Genomic DNA, 21,584 nt, shown 5'->3' with positions numbered 1-21,584 from the left:
CTAAACATGAATTATCTGACCCCTTGTTCCCCCCCACCCCTACAATCCCCACATCATATTCCCCACCCCGCAAAATACAACCTAACATTCCATAACAATAATATTACCCAATCCTACACAATCTAGCATTTACCAATCCTAACCTCCTCTGACCCTAAACCCTACCTGCCTTTGTGCTACTGTAACTAACCAACCTCTAATCTAAACGTATTCTACCTGGTTACCCTTTCCCTGGTCCTGCTCACAAACTAGCAACATATAACAACAAACTACAGCCAATCCCGGCCATCTGACAACCACCCTGCCTGCACCTGTTCCAAGTGACAAATACAATGTATGGCAACCCTATGTACCTGTTCCAACAAATGCTGCCCTACAAACCCAAAACCCCAAAATAAAGAGGAAAGAAACAAACGTCCCCCAAAAACTATCTAAAAACTGTGACGGGAGGGCAGGGACAGGAAACCTGCCTGACAAGCGCTCCCAGCCACCAGGTCACCAAACCTAAAATGGTGGCTGGGGAGGCACGAAAACTGGCTAAATAACCCTTGGGCTGCCTAACGGAAATTGGGCTACAATTAGGCTAGTCCCAATGTAGCCCAAACCTTACAAAATGGCCACTCCCCGGCCAGACCCCCTCCCAATCTGCCCGGGGGGCAGACCTCGCTGTGCTCAGCTGCCACCCAAGCCCCCATTGAGAAAGAGTGGGGGGGGGGGCAAGCCGACACAAGACCCATTTTTTGTGTGTAAATGGCCGCTTTATTGAAATAGGTTCATATCACAATTTCATCACCTTGGCAACTCCCTTACAAACTAAAATCTCACTCAACATTTATTACCTGACCCCTTGTTCCCCCCCACCCCTACGATCTCCACATTATATTCCCCACCCCACAAAATACAACGTAACATTCCATAACAATAATATTACCCAATCCTACACAATCTAGCATTTACCAATCCTAACCTCCACTGACCCAAAACCCTACCTGCCTTTGTGCTACTGTAACTAACCAACCTCTAATTTAAACTTATTCTACCTGGTTACCCTTTCCCTGGTCCTGCTCACAAACTAGCAACATATGACAACAAACTTCAGCCAATCCCGGCCAACTGACAACCACACCGCCACCCAGAAAAAGGCGGGAGGGTAGGCGGAGACGCCGCCTCCCCCCTTTTTCTGCCCCCCCCACAACAAACCCCCCAACCCTGCTCAACGCCTATGAACAGCCAGCAACCTGGCCAACACCTCCTTCAATTCCAATAAGTATAAGTGCATACCCAGCCGGGATAAATGGACCCCGTCATCTCTGAAAAATTCCGGCATGTCATGCCTGATATCCCTATGCGCAATCCTACAAATTCCCGCCTGCCGACAAAACCTCACCATTTCTGTATTCAGCTTGCGCCGTGCTTTATCAACAGCACCCTGATTAACTGCCCCTCTCCAAACCCTGCGCGGAACAAACTCCGTCCAGACAATTGTGCAACCCGCCTATTGAGCCTTAATCAAAGCCAAATCCCGCTTCATACATCTCATGAGTGCCAGGCCCATCTCCCTTACCATGTCGTTCTCCTCTAAATGCAGCACCAAAACATCGAGGCACCTACCAGCCACCAAAATCCCATTGAAAACCTGCAACAACTCTTTCCAATGCATGCCGCCCCTCCCCCGCCAGCATACAGAAAACAGTTCTTTATTAAACACTCACCAAAATAGCTGGAGCGAGCCTGGAATTGTGCCCGCTTCACAAAAGAATGGCCGACAATCCAAATGGACATCTCCCTGGTAAGGGGACCCATCACCGAACCTAAAACGAAAAACAGAAATGAACAATAGGAAAAAAGGGACAACCGCGCTACATCCCCCCAGGTACGCTGCGCACATACCGCTGATAGCAATTAGACGACCACCTGCCCAACCGCATAATGTCCCCTCGACCCCAACCTCTAGTGTGCGCTTCCGAAGTCGCCCCAATCCGAAATGAATGCGTCCCAAATTCCCTCCCTTCAATCCCCAACCTACCCAGTGCTTTTCGAAACACAGCTAAAAGCTGTGAAGCCTTGACACACCTTCCGTCCCCATGCCCAAAGACCAAACTCCCAAAGACCCCTGCAACAGACCTCCACCTCAAACCCCACTGATAAGGGTAAACCTGCGAATCAACCCCTTTTTGCAAAGAAACCCATTTACCCTTACCCCTCTGATCCGTCTTTGCTTTCCTCAGCCATATGTTGACCCTATTGCAACTAAAAGACACCTCCCTCCAAGACAGTGCCGGTGCATTTTTTGTTCCCAAAAGCTCCGATACCTGAAAAGCCCCGAAAAACATCCAAGACATCAGTGTGGAGAAAAGCACAACTTCCCCCACGTCAAAACAAATCACAGGCAGCACCCCGATCACCCTCTCCAACAGCTCCCAAGACAAAGGATTCTGCACTCTGCTGATGCGGCCGCATTCACGCGCCCAACCTTCCAAAATGCGCGACCCCAGTTCCCCTGCGGATGAGGCATAGCCCCACAATAATTTCCCAACAAAAGCAATCCCCGCCAGCTTACCCACTATCGTGACCCTCGTAAGACCCTTCTCAACCAAGTCCAAAATAAACTGAATCACATCCTCCTGTCTAGCAACCAGAGAGTCCCGCCGCCGTGCGCCAGAGCGCAAAAATTCCTCCCAAACCGCCCGATACGCCACCTTCGTGGACTGAGCCAGGGAACCTAAAACCAATTGCAACATGGAAATGGTTTGGCTGTAGTGCAGTCTGTCTTTTCCACGCTGCCCGTCAGTCTGAGCCGTAGTGATCGGGGAGAGAAGCAGCGCGAGGATGCCGAACATCGAGCTCCGAGGTCTGCCTGTTGCCTCCCTCTCTAGGCTTCCAGCCCTCTGTCCTCTCCTCTGGCCCCAGCCTCTGCTCCCGGCAGCTACGGGAGAAGGCCGTTCTTTGCAGGGGATTTTCAAGCCACACATTAAGCGGGAACGGAGCACAACACAGAGCGGAGGGGAGCGTGAAACAGCGTGAAACAGGAGCGGCCAAGATCCGCCGAGAGCCGCTGAGAGTCACCGCCGCGACCCACGAGCCTACAGAGCCGAGTTGCTCTGTAGGTGAAGGTGTGCTGCCCAGAGCTGTTCGTCTGTTCATCTATCTGCCCCCTCAGCTACCCGGACACTGCTGCTCGCAATTTGCGGATTTGTCACGATCTCCGACAACCCACTGACAACCCACAGTAGGCTCCACGCCAGGACATCAACGGAGCTGAATTGCAGTACTGTGATTGGAAGCTGTCAGCCACTCATCTTCCTTCTCCTGGGCTCTTTTTTTGCTGCGCTACTCTCGGACACGCCGGTAGCAGCTCGGCTGAGCTGCTCAGTTTACAGCGTTGAAGGTTGCACCTAGCAGACGCCCGAACAGCGAGTTGGATAGGTATTTACGCTGACCGCTGAGATCCTGGAGCCGGAGCTGGCCGGCAACGCTGCCCGTGACAACAAGAAGACCCGCATCATCCCCAGACACCTCCAGCTGGCCATCCAGGGTCCCTTACTGGTTGGAGCGCTGCTCCTGATTCCTGTTGCTCTCCGGCCACTTCGCCGCTTCGCGGGTGCCGCTCGTAGGCAAAGATTTTGGTTACTGTGGACTTAGCCTCCTGTCCCTCGACGTGCATGAACACCAACGCGCTTCCTGGAACCAACAGCTGGTCACCAAGGTCAGAGGCGGGACTGTGAGGACCAGCGTGCCTAGCGGCGCGGATCGGTCACAGCTGGTCCTCTTCCCGCCCTCTCCACTTGACCTCTCCTTAGATAAGCTGTGGCAGCAACGCGCACGCGGGACGCGCGCGGGGCAAAGGCCGGGGTGTTTAAGGCCGTTCAAGGAAGGCAGAGGACGGCCCTGGCCCTGAACCCCTGTATCCTCGCCCTTCATCCGTTGGCAAGGTAGGCGGAACTGCGATTTCCATCTCTTTTATAAACACATAGTGCCCGCCTCCTAGCCCTATCATCTACCGCTTTTGAGAGGCCCCTTCTTGCATCTGACCCAGCACCACAGATGCCAACTATGCGCAATAGAACTAGAAGCTGTACTAAAAAAGCCATGGCGGTAGCACAAGTGACTGGACCTATAGATCTTTTTATTTCACGGGTGAATGAGACCATCGATAAAAGTATCATATTGCTGGAAAAAAGAGTTTCCTTGGACCTCATGAACGCTAAGCGCTCTTCCTTGGGCTCTCTTGCAAACGCAAATTCACCCTCCCAGCAAGCTTTGATTAACTGTTCCTTACCCCTACCCTTGACCACCGCTGGCGAATTCACAGTTCCGAACGTTGTCGATTTGTCAGTCACCCAATCTGACTCGGATCCGTCTTATGTTGATCTTGAGGCTACCCCAGATCTAGAAGTCTGCCAGACATCTGAAAAGACGAAGCCAAGCCTAGATGGGCAAATGGACAAAGGAACACTTTCTGTACCTATCGACACTGGGGGCAGGGTTACTATTCCTACAAAGATGGCGTCTAAGACCAAGTCTAAGGAAAAACCTAAAGCTAAAGCAAGGAATCACAACTTGATATCGCCTACCCCGCACCTGGCGTCAGGCATACCCTGCTGGGTTGAAAACATGGTAACAGATCTTAAACTGGACCTTGAGGCCACGATAGCAGCGCAAATAAAGCCTTTAATTTCCAAACTTGACAGACTCACGTCGCTAATAACTTCGAAATGGCCTAATAAGATGAATGGGCCTGGGTCTATTCAGTCACAAGGGATTAAAGAAACGCTTCCCAAACCTTCACCTTGCGTCAAGCCCCCTAAAGATGCATCTAACAAGGCAAAAATACCATCAGCTACCAAGGATTCAGCTGTATTACACCTGTCCCAAACAGGGAATACTTCTGCTCAATCCCCACCCCTATCTACTCCGAAGGTGGTGGGTCCTACTTCGGCTTTGCAACAATCTGCTGGTGGAAATAAAACTACCAACTTACAAGCAAAAGATCTCACAGGAAAGTCTACTAACCCTGCAGCTCCTCATTCTACAAACAAGCCCGAAGGCTCTAAGCCAAAGCAGGCGCACTTTAAGTCAATTAGCCTGCCACCGGAAGTCTCTCCTTTTGTGGTTGTGCTGACAGCCGTTCCCCCACTGAAGGAGGGAGTAAAAGAAACCTTTGTAGAGCTAAAAAACAAATGTGCTCAGTGGCTTCAACTACACAAACCTTTACCTAGCAATATGAGTGGTGAAATTCTTACAGTGCGTAGAGGGGACTGGGTGGGCAGGAGTAAGAAAACAATAGCAGGGGATGTAATTACAGTTAACTTTAGGGATATAGGGGCAGCCAGCTACATATGCAATACACCCAATAGTGGTCCTGCTACCCAAATCAATCCACTCCCTTTGTCTTATTTCCTTCCCATGCCGCCAAGACTAAATCCCCATCGGCCTACTTTTCCAACTAACAGAGGGTCTGTGTATCCCCCGCAACATACCACTAAACACTGGCAACAACCACCACAATTCTCATCTTTATTCCCACATCATGCTAGTCTTCAGTGGCAACAACCTTTTCAACATCTACCACCCCTATATCAGGCTGCTCAGCAGTGGCAGCAACCCCTTCAGCCTCCACAAATCGCTAACCATCATTGGCAACAGCCATGGCAGGACTTGCCCCCTTCTTTCGACCCCTCGTATTCACAATTCGCTCATCCAAATAGATACTGTGTGCTAGATGAGGTAGACTGACTTAACTTCATGGAAGGTCCAGATATAAATCTCACTATCACCGATAACGATATGGAGGATGTTCCGCCAGCCACATCTCTCCCTATGTGTTCCGAATCCCCAACAGAGGCACCCCTAATACCACTTGCCCACATATTTACTAGGGACAGTGTAGACCCACCAAATTCTAAAATTATTACCATCCCCGACGGTGATCCAACACATGGCGAGATAAAAATTCTTAGTTGGAACCTTGCGGGGATCTCTAGGAAATTAGGCCTCCCGGAGTGGAACGTCCTGATTGACGCCCACAAGATTCGTGTATTCCAAGATACCTGGATCACTGAGCCACTGCACCGTGTCGGGTTTGTCACATTTTATACACCAGCTGTAAAACCTAAGGCAGGGAAGGGGCGGCCATCAGGGGGGCTTATCATCTGGGTAAGCATTTCGCTCAACTGTCGGATAACCATAAAAAAGGCAGGAAACCCAGACATCCTTGGTATCTCTCTATCGGGCCAACGTGGGGGACTACTTGTAGATCTCTACGATGTCTACGTTAGAGGCTCCAAAAATGGGTGCATCTCACCAACAGTAGCGGAACTTGAGGCCCAATTAGGGGACCATAACGAACCTGGCCATATCATAATAGCAGGAGATTTCAACTGCACATATGAGCCACTCCCCCTAGAAGGAATACCCGATTTAGGAGAAGAGGACAGTAGGTGGGGTATTCCCATCCTCTCTATCCCACCCATTAAGCGCTGGACTCGCAGTGCAATACAGCTTAACGCACTTACACTAGAGTTTGGATTAAGAGCAGCCAATGGCCGCACACGTTCTGATCAGATGGGTGCCCCAACGTTCAACAGAGTTGGTCACTGCACAAGGATAGACTATATTCTGCTGGACCGGGGGCTCTGGAGTTCGGTCATCGATATGGTTGTTATTCCTACCATAGAGAGTGATCATAACTCACTTTCCCTAACCCTAATGAATTCTTGGTCTACCAGAGCGCCGCTAGCACCACAGAGCTGTCCACAGGAGATTACTGTCTCCTCTTGTGGAAGACGCCTTAAGTGGAATAAGATCTTGTGTAATACTAATAAATTGTCCACTATTGAAGAGGTGATTAATGGCACACAAGATGTAATCAGCTCCATAGATTTATTTATGGCAGCAGGTAAGGTAACAACTATCTACGAAGTAGCCATAAAAACTATAGGGGACCTTTTCTGGGTAAAAGGGATTATAGGGAAAACCAAACCTCTAACCAAACCCAAAGGCAGACACGACTGGTATTCTGCATCATGCAGAAAGGCCAAGACATGTCTAATTGAGGCAGTTAAAGGGAAGTCCCCCTTATCAATTCAAATAGCTAGAAGGGAATATAAAAAGGTCTTGTGGTTGGCCAAAAGGGAGTGAGAAGATGCCTACTGGTTAACCCTTAAAGAAGCCAGCCTGAAAAAAGACTCTAAATATTTTTGGGACACTATAAGGGCACGTAATAGACCAGACAGTGATCTGCTAACCTGTAACATCTCAAGCCAGGTGTGGGAGGACCACTTCTCCAAACTCTACTCCTGCCATGACGGCTCCAATGGGAGAGGGTCTGCTATATCCCTGCCTACCACAAACTATGCACTCTGCCCCACTGACTTTGATTTTACGCTAAAGGAAGTGGAATACGCAATAAGCTCTATCATTCCACAAAAAGCGGCCGGACCTGATGGGATTCCCGGGGACCTGCTAAAATCCGATAGCACCAAATGGGGCAAATTGATCCACTCCCTTCTTGTTGCCATCTGTAGGGGTGCCCCTATTCCCTCATCGTGGAAAGGGGCGGAGGTGGTCCCCATCCATAAGAAAGGTTCGAGGGATGACCCATCTAACTATAGGCCAATCAGCTTGTTAGATACCAGCCAAAAAGTTGTCGGGAAAGTCCTGTTACTTAGAATCCTAAATTGGGTAGAAGAAAATAAAATCCTTTCCGACTTCCAGGCAGGTTTTAGAGTGGGTACTGGAACGATTGAGCAGGCATTTAGGCTCATGATGGTATATTGGAAGGTTGTGGTTATAGGCAAGGGCAGTCTTTATCTCGCGTTTATCGATTTAAAGACTGCCTTTGACCTTGTACCTAGGGACCTATTATGGAAAGTACTTGCTGACATGGGGCTGCCACATTATCTACTATCCCTATTAGTCAGACTACACCAGGACAGCTTTGCCCAGGTCAGGTGGGGCCCTGGAGGGGAGAAAACGGGCAGTATTCCGGTCGAGAGAGGAGTCCGCCAGGGATGTGTTCTGGCTCCCACCCTTTTCTCTCTCTACATCAATGGGGTGGTTGAGCATCTCCTCAAACATCCATCTGACGAGCCATCCCTGGCTGGCGAACGCATACCGACCCTCCTCTTCGCGGATGATTCGCTTTTAATCTCCAAAACCCCAATGGGACTCCAGAGACTTTTGGACAATTTCCAATCATTTTGTACCAAACGAGGTCTGGTAATAAATACTAACAAAACGAAGTACCTTGTCCTCAATCCACCGAAACAACATGTGCGTTCCCCCACCCTAAACGCTGAGCTTCTGGAAAGGGTAAAGGTCTTTGATTACCTTGGGATACGCCTTTCGGATAAAATGGACTGGACGCCACACCTAGATAAAATGCTGTTGAGCCACAAAAGGATTACAGGTGCCCTATTAAGAGAGCAACGTTCCAGTACAACAAGGCCTATAGGAACAGTCCTTGAGATTTCCACAGCTAAAGGAGTTAGCTCTGCCCTTTATGGGGCGGAACTCTGGGGCTTTTCGTCCACTGACGCTCTGCAGAGATCTGAGAACAAATTCTGCAGAGAAATAATGTCCCTTCCACAAGGCACCCCGACACTTCCTTTATTCATGGACCTTGGCTGTACCCAGATTGGCGAAATCGCGAAATTTCGCCCTTTATTATTATGGGCCCGTATTTGGCGGGTAGAAGAACTAAGCGGATATGCCAGAGGCCTCAAGGAAATCATGTCATCACCAAGCTGGTATAAAATCAAATGGCTAAAAGACATGAAAAACTTATTAATTAAGTTGGGTCAACTTGAATCATGGCTAAGTAGAACTTCACCCCCAAAGCAAACACTTAAAAAGCTTTATTGGGACTGGATTTGTTCTCAAAGAAACTCTAGCACCTCCCTGGGCAGGCTAACAGAGGACTTTCTGAGGTTCAAAGACTGCCCCAGGCGGGAACTGTACCTGGATGCAATTGGAAAACCCTTTGATAGGGCCTTGTATTTTAGATTTAGAATGGGAACCCTTACCACTTAATACCTTCACTAAAAGATGGAAATCCTGTATGGAAATGTCTGAGCTATGCCCATCGTGTCTTGCTAAACCGGAAACATTAGCACATTTTATGTTTGTGTGCGGCGAATATGCTACTCCAAGGAGGGTCTGGCTCAAAAACCTATGCCGTCAGCTGGGGACTAGGAGTCATGATGTGGCAATTAGGATACTTATTTCGGACAGTAGCGTACCCTATGCTTGCGCCCTAGCCAAGTTTCTATCCTGGGCTTGGGCTATCCGAGCCAAAAAGCTAAAACAATCTGTTTAATTCTTTGTTAGAAAAATTTCTTAAACTGAAAATGCTGCCATAATTGTTTAACCTCTAAAATTTAACCAACTAGTTGGCTAGTTTAACTGAACAAACATTTTTTGAAACCATTGCCCTTCCTAAATGTTGGAACAGAGATATAAAATCTTTTTAAATTTATTACTGTTGTTCTTAACTGTAACTTTTTATACACTGAGCTGCTTTTATGATAATGACTTTTATCGAAATAAAGCTTTGACTTTGACTTTGAATTGCAACATCCTGTGTTGCCTATGTACCACAAATGCTTCAGCATTCTGGTTGGGGTCTTGTCCGCGTCCTTGGTGAGCCCACAGAATCTCCCCCACTGTGAACGAGACAAAGCATCCGCAATGTCATTGTCCACACCTGGCACATGCACCGCGCGAAAAGCAATATCATGCTTCAAACACCCTAAAACAAAAACTCTCAACAACTTCAGGACCTGTTCATCTCGGGCAGACTGGTGGTTCACAATGTGCACCACCACCATGTTATCAATTCTGAAAGAGATTTTCTTGTGCGCCAAAAGTTCCCCCCATAATGTGATTGGCACCACCAAAGGGAAAAACTTCAAGAAAGCAATGCTCCTACCCCCTCCCAACCACTCCTCAGGCCACTGCTCGGCACACCACCTCCCTTGCCAGTACAAACCAAATCCAGTATTCCCCGCCGCGTCAGAAAAAATTTGAACATCCCATAACATGTCTGCCTCCCTCATCAAAGGTATGCCATTGAAATGTTGCAAGAAAAACTGCCACATCCTCAAGTCCTCCCACACTCCCGCTGACAGTCGTACATGATGATGCGGAGGCATCTGCCCCGCAGGTGCCCTGCACAGTCATCTACAAAAAGTCCTCCCTACTCTGACTACCCGACAAGCAAAATTGAGGTGACCCAGCAGCACCTGAATGTCTTTAACCGTGACCTTATGTTTTTCCAACATTATTTCCAGCAGCCCCAACATTTGCTGCTTTTTGTCTGCCGGAAGTCGTGCCTCCATCAACCGTGAGTCCAATTCAATTCCTAAGAAGACAGGGCCGTGCTGGGTCCCATAGTCTTCTCTGGTGCCAACGCCATTGCCCAGTTCCCTCATGAGCTCATGGAAACTGTCCAGAGACCTCTGGCAGACCGCGGAGCCTGTGGTGCCAACAAAAAAGAAGTCATCCAGGTAGTGCGTAACTCCTTGGTGACCCGTCTGTTCCGTAAACAGCCATTGTAGGAACGTGCTGAAATACTCAAAAAGCGAGCATGACATAGAGCAGCCCATCGGCAACGCTTTGTCCACGTACCAGTGACAGCCAATCTGGATGCCCAAAAGATCCCAGTCATCCGGGTGAACTGGAAGCAGCCGGAAAGCCGACTTTATGTCGCACTTTGCCATCATTGCTGTTGCCACCAGTGACATGGCTACGTCAACAGATGAATAAGAGACTGCGGCCTCCCACTCGTCAATGAAATCGTTCACTGAACCTCCTTCCGGCCACGACAAATGTTGAATGAGCCGAAACTGACCCTGTTCTTTTTTAGGCACCACTCCAATGGGTGACACAATCAAATTAGGTAAAGGCCAATCTTGAAAGGGCACCGCCATGCGGCCCTCACGCAGCTCTTTATCTAGTTTGTTTTGCACTACCTGCGAGTGCTCTTTTGCCGATTTCAAATTGTCCACCCACCGTCTCGTCCGTGGTCCGTCGTACTCCAGTCTGAAACCCTCCAAAAAACCCAACCGCAAGCGCTCAGCTGCCACACCATCAGGATACCCTTGTAAAGCTGCCACCAAATTAGCTACGTTCACTGGAGTATGAGCCCTTTGGCCCAGGCCCCTTTGCTACTCGCCCCATGCCAATTGCTGTTGCTGCTGATCCCCTGCCTTAAACCCCCCCGCCTGCCACTGTTGGGAGCCCTGCTGACCCTGTCCACCCTAACAAGTGACCAGCGAATGTCTGCCTCCGCACCCTGAGCAATCGTGCCGGAGATGGCAGTACTCCCAGGTGCACAAACCTTTGTTATAGTCCCAGGAAGCACCTTTCGCCCCTGACTGACCTCTGCCTGCTACCCCCACCCCCCCTCGGGTGGGACCACCTCGAAAGTGCCGATAAACAATCGGGAGCCCGCTTGCTGTAAAAATGTTTTTTCCAGGCCCCGCTAAACCCATCGTGTGTTGCCACAAATCCGTATCCAGCTCTCCCCATTTTGCCTCTGGGTCCCACGCCATGCGTGCCTGAAACTCCTCATCGTATTTCGCCCAGGCGTACCCGCCCGCCGTAATCTGAGCCTTCCTGATCACATCCATGTATTTAAACATGGCCACAGACCTTTCAGGGTATTTTTCACAATAAACGCTGGCATAAATAAAAAACTCCACCGTGCAGTTCTCAATAGTCAATGGCACCTTCGGCCGTTTTGCCAATTCATATTCTTCCTCCTTTGATCCCTCCTTTGCCCGTACCTCCTTGTGAAGTAATTTAACCATTTCTACATATTCTCCCTTCCATATCCGCTCCTTCGTGGCCAACATTAAATGAGCGCCCGAGGGCTTTGTCACACCCATATATGGCAAACGTTTAATATTCACCTCCTTGCTCTCCGATTTAGTCTCTACCTCCCCTGTCTTAATCTCACCCGTCACCTTCTTGTCCGTCACACCTCCAATGTCCATGGACGTCTTACCTGTGTCCGAACCCTTACCTGATTCCTCAGTTCCTACCCCGACATCTACCACGTAAGCACCTTTGTTCAACCTACCTCCTGTCCCTTCCGCCTTGTCCGTTCCACCCACACCCACAGATACCATCACAGGACGGGGGCGCAATGACTGTTTACCTGATGTCAAATACTCCGTCTGCTGCTCCACCCTGCATCCTGGCAAAGGGGTCGACCTCTCCTCCCAACGCGATGTCCAGCCCGTGGGCTGCGCCTGACATCGTGACACCTGCAACATACTAGGCACAACATTATTCGGCCCCCCTCACCCCCTTCATCAATATCCCGCACCTCTCCTTCCTCCATACTCTCATCGTCATAATCCAACTCTTCCTGCCTCACACCCCCAGCGCTCCCCGCTGGAGGAGCATAATGCACTCGTCATGGAAAACAAAATTCCTCCTCCTCGGCACTCGGTCTGCTGCGTTGTCCCCCGGGGTATTGCGACCCCGTGGGTGTTGGGGCCGGTGAGCCCATCCCGGGCCTACTTCTGACGGCCGCGCCGGGGTCCCCCGATGGTACTGGGTACGCCGCCCGAGGCTCCACCCTCCCTTCTCCTTGGTGCCAATGGGCCGCTCCCAGCCCTACCAAGTCTGGCACCCCTCGATGCTCAGTGCGTTGCTCCCCCGCCTGAAACGAAAAAGTATGGTCTGGTGTGCTGGGCCTACCTCTCTTCTCCCTCCCATTCCAACCCGTCTTACTTGCGGCCCCTAAAGTGCTCGCTACCCACGCCCGCCCTACTGCACTCAGGTCCACCACCTCCTCCTGCTCCCCCCAGACCCCTCACTGTCGCTCCCTTCCAAACCCCTGGCCCCAGACCCCCCGAAAACTTGGCCCAGCCTCCTCCTCACCCAGAACAGCAAACAATTGTCTTTGCCCCCCCCACTAGACAACTGCCCAGACACCCCCCACCATCTTCCCCCAAAACTCCTGCCCCCCCAACCGAACCCCATCTGACCCCATACCCCCCTGAGCCCCAGACACCCCTTCAGCCCATGACTCAAAAATATCCAGACCAGCCCAATCGCGCTCGCTCCCCTCCGATTCTATTAAGAGAGGCGAAACCCCCCTCCCCACCCCACCCCCCTCTTGATCGATACCAGAGAGTACCAGTTCCCCAACAGCACCTACCTGCCTCCCCAACCCCACTCCCCACTGAAATGGGCCTGCTCTCCCATACCAGCACTCCTCCCCCCTCTCTCCTCAATACCTGAAGCTGGAGTGCCCCCAACCCCTGAAGATACCTGCCCCTTTTCTGCCAGTTTTATTGAGGCCTCCCCCACTGCCCCAGAGCCAGAACTTTGCCCTACCTCAGACAGCAGGGCCGCTCTCCTCACACGCGAGTGGCCCCTGTCATTCTGAGAGTGCCCAGGGTGCTACGAAACGTGCTTCCCCGCCGCGCTCCATTTGCACTATAAGCTCCTGTCAGTGAGCCTTTTCCCCGTCCCCCCGCCTTCCTCCATCCCCCTGGGCAGCGCGCTTCAGCTGAGCGCTGCCCTGCCATTCATTCCACGTACTAACGCACGGGCCGCTCCATTGACATTTGAGCGGCCCCCAACGGAATGCGAACCCGGCGGGGAGACGCGAGACGTGCTCCCCTGCCGGGCGACACCGCTGCCTCGTGCCTCAACCCCGCTCTTCCCCGCCCCTGTTGACATAACCGGGACATGCTACTGACATTCGTGCAGCCCCCGCCACTCACCTTTTTCCCACCAATCTTCCGGGGGGCAAACAAGCCGCCACGGCAGCCGCCCCCGCGGCCGACGCGCGCCTCACTGGGCGCGATGACCGCAAAGCCTCGGGAATCAATAAATCCAGATGACCCGCCTCATTAAGAAGCCTCATCGCTTCGATCACACGATAATCGCCATTCGACATCGTCGCTATGCAAATGACACTGGGAATAACCAAACTTAACTAGGCCTGACAAAAAACCTGCCTGACAAGCGCTCCCAGCCACCAGGTCACCAAACCTAAAATGGTGGCTGGGGAGGCGCAAAAACTGGCTAAATAACCCTTGGGCTGCCTAACGAAAATTGGGCTACAATTGGGCTAGTCCCAATGTAGCCCAAACCTTACAAAATGTCCGCTCGCCAGCCAGCCCCCCCTCCCAATCTGCCCGGGGGGCAGACCTCGCTGTGCTCGGCTGCCCCCCAAGCCCCCATTGTTTTTTGTCACTCTGGATACTTGCCACAACATGCCACTTTCACATTTACTCTAATACATGGTATACTTTTTTTTTTCTCAGTTTAGACATTTCCAAACTTATGTGGCTGGTCTATGCTATTAACTCTACTTTCTATGAGCACGTTACATACCATGCCTTTGTCCTGCCTATGTCCCATTTTTAATTTGTGACTTTCAAAATTTGTATGTGCACTTGTGTATTGATATCTTGTATGCTATTTTCTTGTGTTGGTTGGAATCTCCAATGTTGGGCATTTCTGGAAGTATCTGTGTTTATTTGTAGTGTTCCTGCTGGGTTAGCTATGTTACAGTTACATCTGGTTGGTTTGTGCTATGGCTGCGTTCTCAAAATATACACTAGGTTTTCATGCTTACAATTTACATTACATCTTAGATTACACTTCTACATTGAATGTTATATCCCTTACACGTGGGATTGCATTATGGGTTTGAGTTGAGCATTTACTTTGGATAGCCTAGGTACCCTTGCATAAGTGAGGTTCCAGTGTTTTAGTGGGTGGTGGTCAGCCATTTCTTGGTTTGTTTTTACACTCCCTTGCAATAGGGACAGGAATGGGTTTTAATCCCATTTTTACACGTTACACTCCCTTACAAGAGGAACGGGAATGGGCACTAGTCCCATTTCTACATAGTACATAGTACATCACATGACCCTTATGTGAGGGTTGTCTAGATGGGTGTCATTCCCATTTACGCAAGTTACTTTAAAAACCCTTACATGTCTTTATGGGTTATAGTCCCATTTACATTATTTGTTCACCCTTACGTGAGGGCTAGATTAATGGGTGTCAGTCCCATTTACACAAATTACATCAAAAACTGTTACACAAGAGATGTCTTTATGGGTTACAGTCCCATTTCTGCAAGTGTTTGACCCTTACATGAGGGGTGTCAAGATGGGTTTCAGTCCCATTTTCACAGCGTACATTTCTATTCCTTACGTGAGGAGTTATGTCTACATTTTTATGGTCCCCTTGTACTAGGGATTGAATTCTCGGGGTGCATGTCACCCGTTGCTACACGTTATGAATTATTTTTACATTGTTTTTATAATGAGGGAGGAAGGGAGATATTTCTTAAGTATCTATTTATTCATCCTCTCTGTTTTTGTGGTTGTTCGTTCCCTCTCGAGATGTTGTATTTTACCGTGCATTCCTGGGTTCTGGACTATTTTCTTTACATGTACATTTTTGGTGTGTAGTTGTTCCCACTTAGTATTGTTATTTTATTTTCCATCTAAAAGGGGGAGGATATGTTATATCCTGTCTATGTACTAATGTTCCTTCTATGTTACCTAGCTCTTAGCTGCACAGCCAGTGTGAGTGTTCTGAGTGGAATGTTGGTGTGATGGAGATGCATGGAATGTTTGGGTGCCTGTGTGGTGAGGTCTGACAGTTGAAGATGGGCTGAGCAGCAGGCAGGCTGCTACTGGTGGGGCTGCTTCCACATGGAAACCAGCTTGTAACTTAAGACCTAATAATAAACTACAAGGATACAAACGGCTATGTCTGGTACATCCAACACATTCTTTCGGGTAAGTCTCTGTAGAGGCTTAACCACTGGGAAAAAGTTGGGAATCTACCGATGACAGTAGCCCACCACTATCAGAAACAACCTGACTTCTCTTTGTGTCGCAGTCTCGTAGAGCGGTCAACTCTCAGGATTTTAGAGATTTTCTCTTGGGACATTTTCCTAGCTCCTTTCTCATTGTAGGGGGACACCTTGCGATCGTTCTCTGCAAAGTGGTTCAATAAGGCAATGGTGTTTCGTTTGCATGCATCTTGTGTTGTCAATGCTGCCAGGAGGTCTCAATGTACTGGACTAGAACAGACTTACACTGCAACTGCAAGCTCTCCCGACTTTTCGTCAGTATCTGATTACAAATCATGGGGTCTCTGTATACCCCTGAGGGAGTTGGCACCATGCCAGAATTTTATGTAAAAATCAGAATTCAAAACGGAACTGACTATCCTTATGTAGAGGAATGTAGAAAAACACTTTACACAGATGAATGACAGAGAACCACTCAGATCATAGGGAATCTGAAAGAGTATCACAACAGGACTCGGTACCAAGGGTCAATATAGAACAAGAGTTTGGTTCACCTCTCTTAAATCTTGAACAATTCTCCACTTTTTCTTTGCTTTCTGCAAACCCATTACTGATGAACTGCAGGGTCTCCCTAATAATATTTCCTTTGGGGTGCGTTGCACTAGCATGGATTCAATCACCTCTGTAATTACACCCACCGTCTCAGGTGAGAGGTTGTTTTAGGGCACCCAGGGATGCTCAGCATTAGGTTTTATAGCTATTTTCACAGGTTCTACCTCTTTGATCAGATCAATATCCATGCCTGTAAACTCCGAGGACTTCCTTTTTCACCGAATCCCTCTGATTGGGAGGCAATTGTTCTCTTTTTATTAGTTTAAGCTTGTCTCTTTGGCTTTCGTTTGAAGTTTACATCTTCATTGTGTTTCTGAACCTCAACACCATCTGGTGTGCAATAGATCACACAGTTCATTTTGCAGAGCAAATCCCTGCCCATTAGATTGACTGGACGCAGATCACATATTACAAACTCATGGGCTTCCTTGGGAGTCCGAATTTTCAAAGGGACTTTGGTTTTGTGCTGTTTGTTGGCAATGACTACAACTTGGACTTGTTTTACCGTGAGGATTAGGTTAGGTATCTCTATCATTCTAACAGTAGAACGGGTAGCTCTAGTATCAATCAAAAATGATACAGTGTGCTTATTCACCTTTCCATCTACTTATGGCCCTCTCTGGTCTACCTTGACAACTGCACAAAACATATAATCCTCCTTTCCCTCTCGGTCACCATCATTGTGATTGATTAGAGTCCAGTCCAATGGGAATGTCAAAAATTGGAAACTGTTGGAGACTTCAGATTCGATTTATACCTTGAGTTTGCCATGTACCGTTGAATCATTAGAGCTTGGGGCACATTAGCATTACACAGTCTGCATTTTGTACATTGGCATCGCATTCATGTTTGGCATTTAAACATAATTTTGCTTTCAATTTGGATTCTGTGTACATTCACATTTCCAAAAGCCCACCTTGTTACACATATTGCTAAGAGTAGTTTTTTTTACATGTTTATGTCCATCTGTGAATTCTGAGCAACAGCCATTCCTCTGAATCTGCCTCTGCCTTGCGGAGCAAAGTTTCCCTTCTACATCATCTGCCACCACCTTTATAGCCAACTTCCAGAATTCCTACGCCAGTACCAGAGCTATATCCTGAGTTTACCTCATAAGGGTCCTTTTGACTTCCTTTCTCCACCAATTTAATCTGTGCTAACATGCTTTTCTCATTAATCTATTTCTACTTTGCTCCATATCATCACTGCAGTACCTCACATATTTTAAAATGTCATCAAGAGACTTTCATTACCAACAAATTATGTTCTGCGGTATATGGGCACTAATTTCTGGGCGTAAACAAAGAACAAACTGTGAGAAGAAACCACTAAGATTTTCCCTTTCTGGATTTTGGACACTGCTATGCTGCCCGAAAACTTACATGAGCCTTTCATAATAGGCATGAACAGACTCTTTAGACTCTTGAGTAATTTTGGTTATCTTAAGCCAATCATCTTCCTTCTGCAGAACCTTCCTTTTAAAAAATGTAATCGTCTGATTATAGTTGTCCATGGCAATATGCGTAGGTGCATGAGTTTGAGCGTCTCTCTGTGGTTCAGCCACTGGCAAAGCTATAGCCACCTTGGATTTTGCCCCAAAATCATTAGGGACCACTATGTCAAATAAAGTATTCACGCCTTTCCAAAGCACCTTTGAATTCTTCACAGACCTCTCCACTTGAATGTACCACAGATCACAATTTTCTTGCAATATTGGGAAATGATTTGTAAATGTGGGAAGATCACAACGACTTTATGGCATGTGCACATATTCACCTCCTTGCACCTCTCTTGCTGGGTATGCTTTAACCTCTGGATCAATCAGACTCGTGTCCATGTGTATAATTTTTATTTTTGTCTCACTTCTCCTATGTGGTCCATTGTTCCATGTGTCTTTGAATGTTACTCCATTTTCAGATATGCCGTACTAACTCACTGACATGCAATTTCAGACCCAAAGTACTCATACTCTGTACAGTGTTCTCATTCATGAATATTATGAAAATTTTTAACTCCTGAATTTTGTTCAAGTCCACTCCATACCCTGTAGGTAACTCTTTCATTAATTTCCTGAGCACACCCTATAGCATCCCTACTCAAAAATAGAAGCTCTTCTCCTTTGTACCCATCTATGATCTCTAAATCAAGGTTTCCCTTCACAAGCTCCTCAGATTCTGCCCTTAATCTTAAAACATACAATTCTCTAAGAGCTGTATACATTTCTTGAATTTGCAACTCTGGATCTGCCTCAGCATCAATAACAGGCACATTTATGGGGGAGCTCCTCCTGTACGAGTTTGTGCTTTGTGGATCTAGGATAGTACCAGCACCGGGTCTACAGGGGGCTACAGTGGGGTGGTAATGATAAAGGTAGTAGTGATAGCTCCCAATAATGGATCTCTAGTGACAAGAGGCAAGCCTTCCCCAGGGGGGCCTGATCAACAGGTGCACTCTCACTTTTACCTGTATTTGTTACTCCTCCCACAGCTCCTATTGTGACTTCTAATCGGGGGCCTGTTGGTTTCTTGCAATCTGATGAACAACATTGTTCGGAGTTGGCCGAAAAGTATGCAAATCATTCAAAGAGCCATTTTTGAGTCACTATCACTCTTATCCCCTTTCTCTTCATTGTCACCTCCTTCTTAATATTTATTTCTCTCTGTTCTCCTCTTCGCTATCATAGGATCCATAAACATGCCTTCAATCACATTTCCTCTCCATCTCTGCTGCACTGCATCCCACTTTGCTACCATCTAACTACAGAACTTGTTTCTCATTTTCATTTTATATTTTTCACCGTCTTTTGCATGTGTGGCATGTTCCCAGGCGAATCACTGACAGAATATCGAATATCGACCTACAGAAATATCGACGCAAGATTATCGAAGTCAAGAATATCAACATCCTGTAAACATTATGGTAAGTACAAAAATATCGAAAAAAAAATATTGATGTCAATAATATCGTTGTTAAAAATATCATTTTTTACTTAAGTTAAAAAAATAATGTAAAATAAAGTAAATAATACATATAATTCAAATAAACGTAGTTAAAAATATTTTAAAATGTTTAAGAATTATAAGTAATATAGATATAATGTAAAAATAAATTAAACATATACATATAATATATAATATATATACTTACTTACTAATAATTTTTAATCATTATTTTCATAACATTTATAAATACATCTATGCACATAACACAATAATATAAATAAAAATGAAATAAATATATGTAACAAATTAAAAAAATTAAAATTATTTTAAAACTTTTTTAATATTAATTATATACTACAATAACTAAAATAATGCAAACAATATTAAATAGCGGAGGTAATACAATTACTATTCCAACTCCAAACAATGCAACAGTAGGGAAAATTTTGGATAGCGTAGGGGTAAAAATTACTATTTCCACCTCAGTGAGTGCAACCGTAGGGAAAGTGTTGTATAGCATAGGGGTAGAAATTACTATTCCCACTCCAGTGAGTGCAGCAGTAGGGAAAGTGTTGGATAGCGTAGGGGTTAGAATTACTATTTCCACTCCAGGGAGTGCAACAGTAGGGAAAGTGTTGGATAGCGTAGGGGTAAAAATTACTGTTCCCACTCCAGTGAGTGCAGCAGTAGGGAAAGTGTTGGATAGCGTAGGGGTTAAAATTACTATTTCAACTCAACTGAATGTAACAGTGTTGAAAATGTAGGATAACGTAGGGGTTAAATTAACATACTTATTAATTAAATAATTTTTGTAAAATAAATAACATATTCAAATTTAATTAACTAAAAGATTAATAATAAATACCAATAAAATTAAATTAATATTTACTTAACTAATATTAAATTACTTCCCACCCTATTCCCCCATAAACACATAACCCGCTACACATAAAAAAGAACACAATTAGTTTATTTGTCAATTAATCAATTAATAAAAATTAATTGCCAATCAACCGTGATCTGTGCCCGTTTTTCCCTTCTGTGCCCCGTGATCTGTGCCCGTTTTCTCCTTCCGTGACCCCCGTATTCCATGCCCTTTTTACCTTCTGTGACCCCCATGATTCTGTGCCCTTGCCCTCCGTGCCGTTCACCGCTCCCGTTCCCACCGCTGCGTCCCCTGCGGCCCTGCCCCCCTGACTGTCCATTCGCTCCACGGACTACATCCTCCTTGGGGACATGAACTTCCACCTCGAGAATAACGACACCAACTCCTCCACCCTGATCGACACCCTCAGACTCAGACAACTCGTCACTACACGCACCCACTCCGCCGACCACACGCTTGACCCCATCTTCTCCGCAAGCTCCCACATCTCCTTCAACCACACCACTGAGCTCCACTGGACCAATCACCGCTGCATCCACTTCACCTTCCGGAAACCCACAAAGCACCACCGCACCCAACAGATGCCGCTGCTGGAGCAAAGTCGCCGAAGACCAGCTTTCCACCACCACCCTCGCAACAGTGGATCAACAACTGTGCCAACACCCTTGCCCTGCTCAAGAAGCCCTCCAACACCCACACTAGCAAGAAAGCCAGCTGGTTCACCAAAGACCTCCAGGCCTCCAAGTGAACCTGCTGAAAACTCGAAAAAAACTGGATCCGTGAACGAGCACCGGAGAGCTACGCAGCCCACAAGACCGCCACCCGCAGACACCATCACCTTGTCAGATCCGCCAGGAGGACCTCCTTCAAAGACCGCCTAGACAACAACGCACACAACAGCAAAGAGCTCTTCAACATCGTGAAGGAACTCTCCAACCCCAGCTCTGACACCAACGACATCCCACCTTCACAAGTCCTGTGTGACTTGCTGGCCACCTTCTTCCATCGCAAGATCACAGACATCCACGACAGCTTCAAGGCCGTCACCACCCCAGCAACCACTGGACCCCCGCTCCCACGACCACCACCCGCACCAACCGCCTGATTGCCTGGACCAACATCATCGATGACAACACCATCAAGATCATGAACACCATCCACTCCGGATCCCCAGAAGACCCCTGCCCACACCACATCTTCAACAAAGCCAGCAGCACCATTGCCCCGCATCTCCGGAAAACCATCACCATCTCCTTTGAGACAGCGACCTTCCCGGAGAGCTGGAAGCACGCAGAGATCAATGCCTTACTCAAGAAACCCAAGGCGGTCCCCAAGGACCCCA

At 47.7% G+C, this 21,584-nt stretch overlaps 1 protein-coding gene across 2 annotated transcripts in view; it reads left to right on the top strand.

Moving 5' to 3' along the window:
• Positions 1-21,584, top strand: part of LOC146867847 (cysteine-rich motor neuron 1 protein-like) — a 303,005-nt gene that overhangs the window by 57,107 nt on the left and 224,314 nt on the right. Inside the window, exon 2 of one of the 2 annotated variants that reach the window (XM_085608552.1) lies at positions 19,241-19,333. The exons of the other annotated variant lie outside the window; for it this stretch is intronic. Within the exon in view, the coding sequence (XP_085464678.1) occupies positions 19,241-19,333 (93 nt within the window). The remainder of the gene's footprint in view (positions 1-19,240; positions 19,334-21,584) is intronic. 2 annotated transcript variants of the gene reach the window in all.

This window comes from Triturus cristatus, chromosome 1_2 (assembly GCF_964204655.1).
Source record: "Triturus cristatus chromosome 1_2, aTriCri1.1, whole genome shotgun sequence".
Taxonomy (NCBI): Eukaryota; Metazoa; Chordata; class Amphibia; order Caudata; family Salamandridae; genus Triturus; species Triturus cristatus.
The sequence above is the reverse complement of the archived record's forward strand: the minus strand, read 5'-3'. Positions and strand labels throughout refer to the sequence as shown.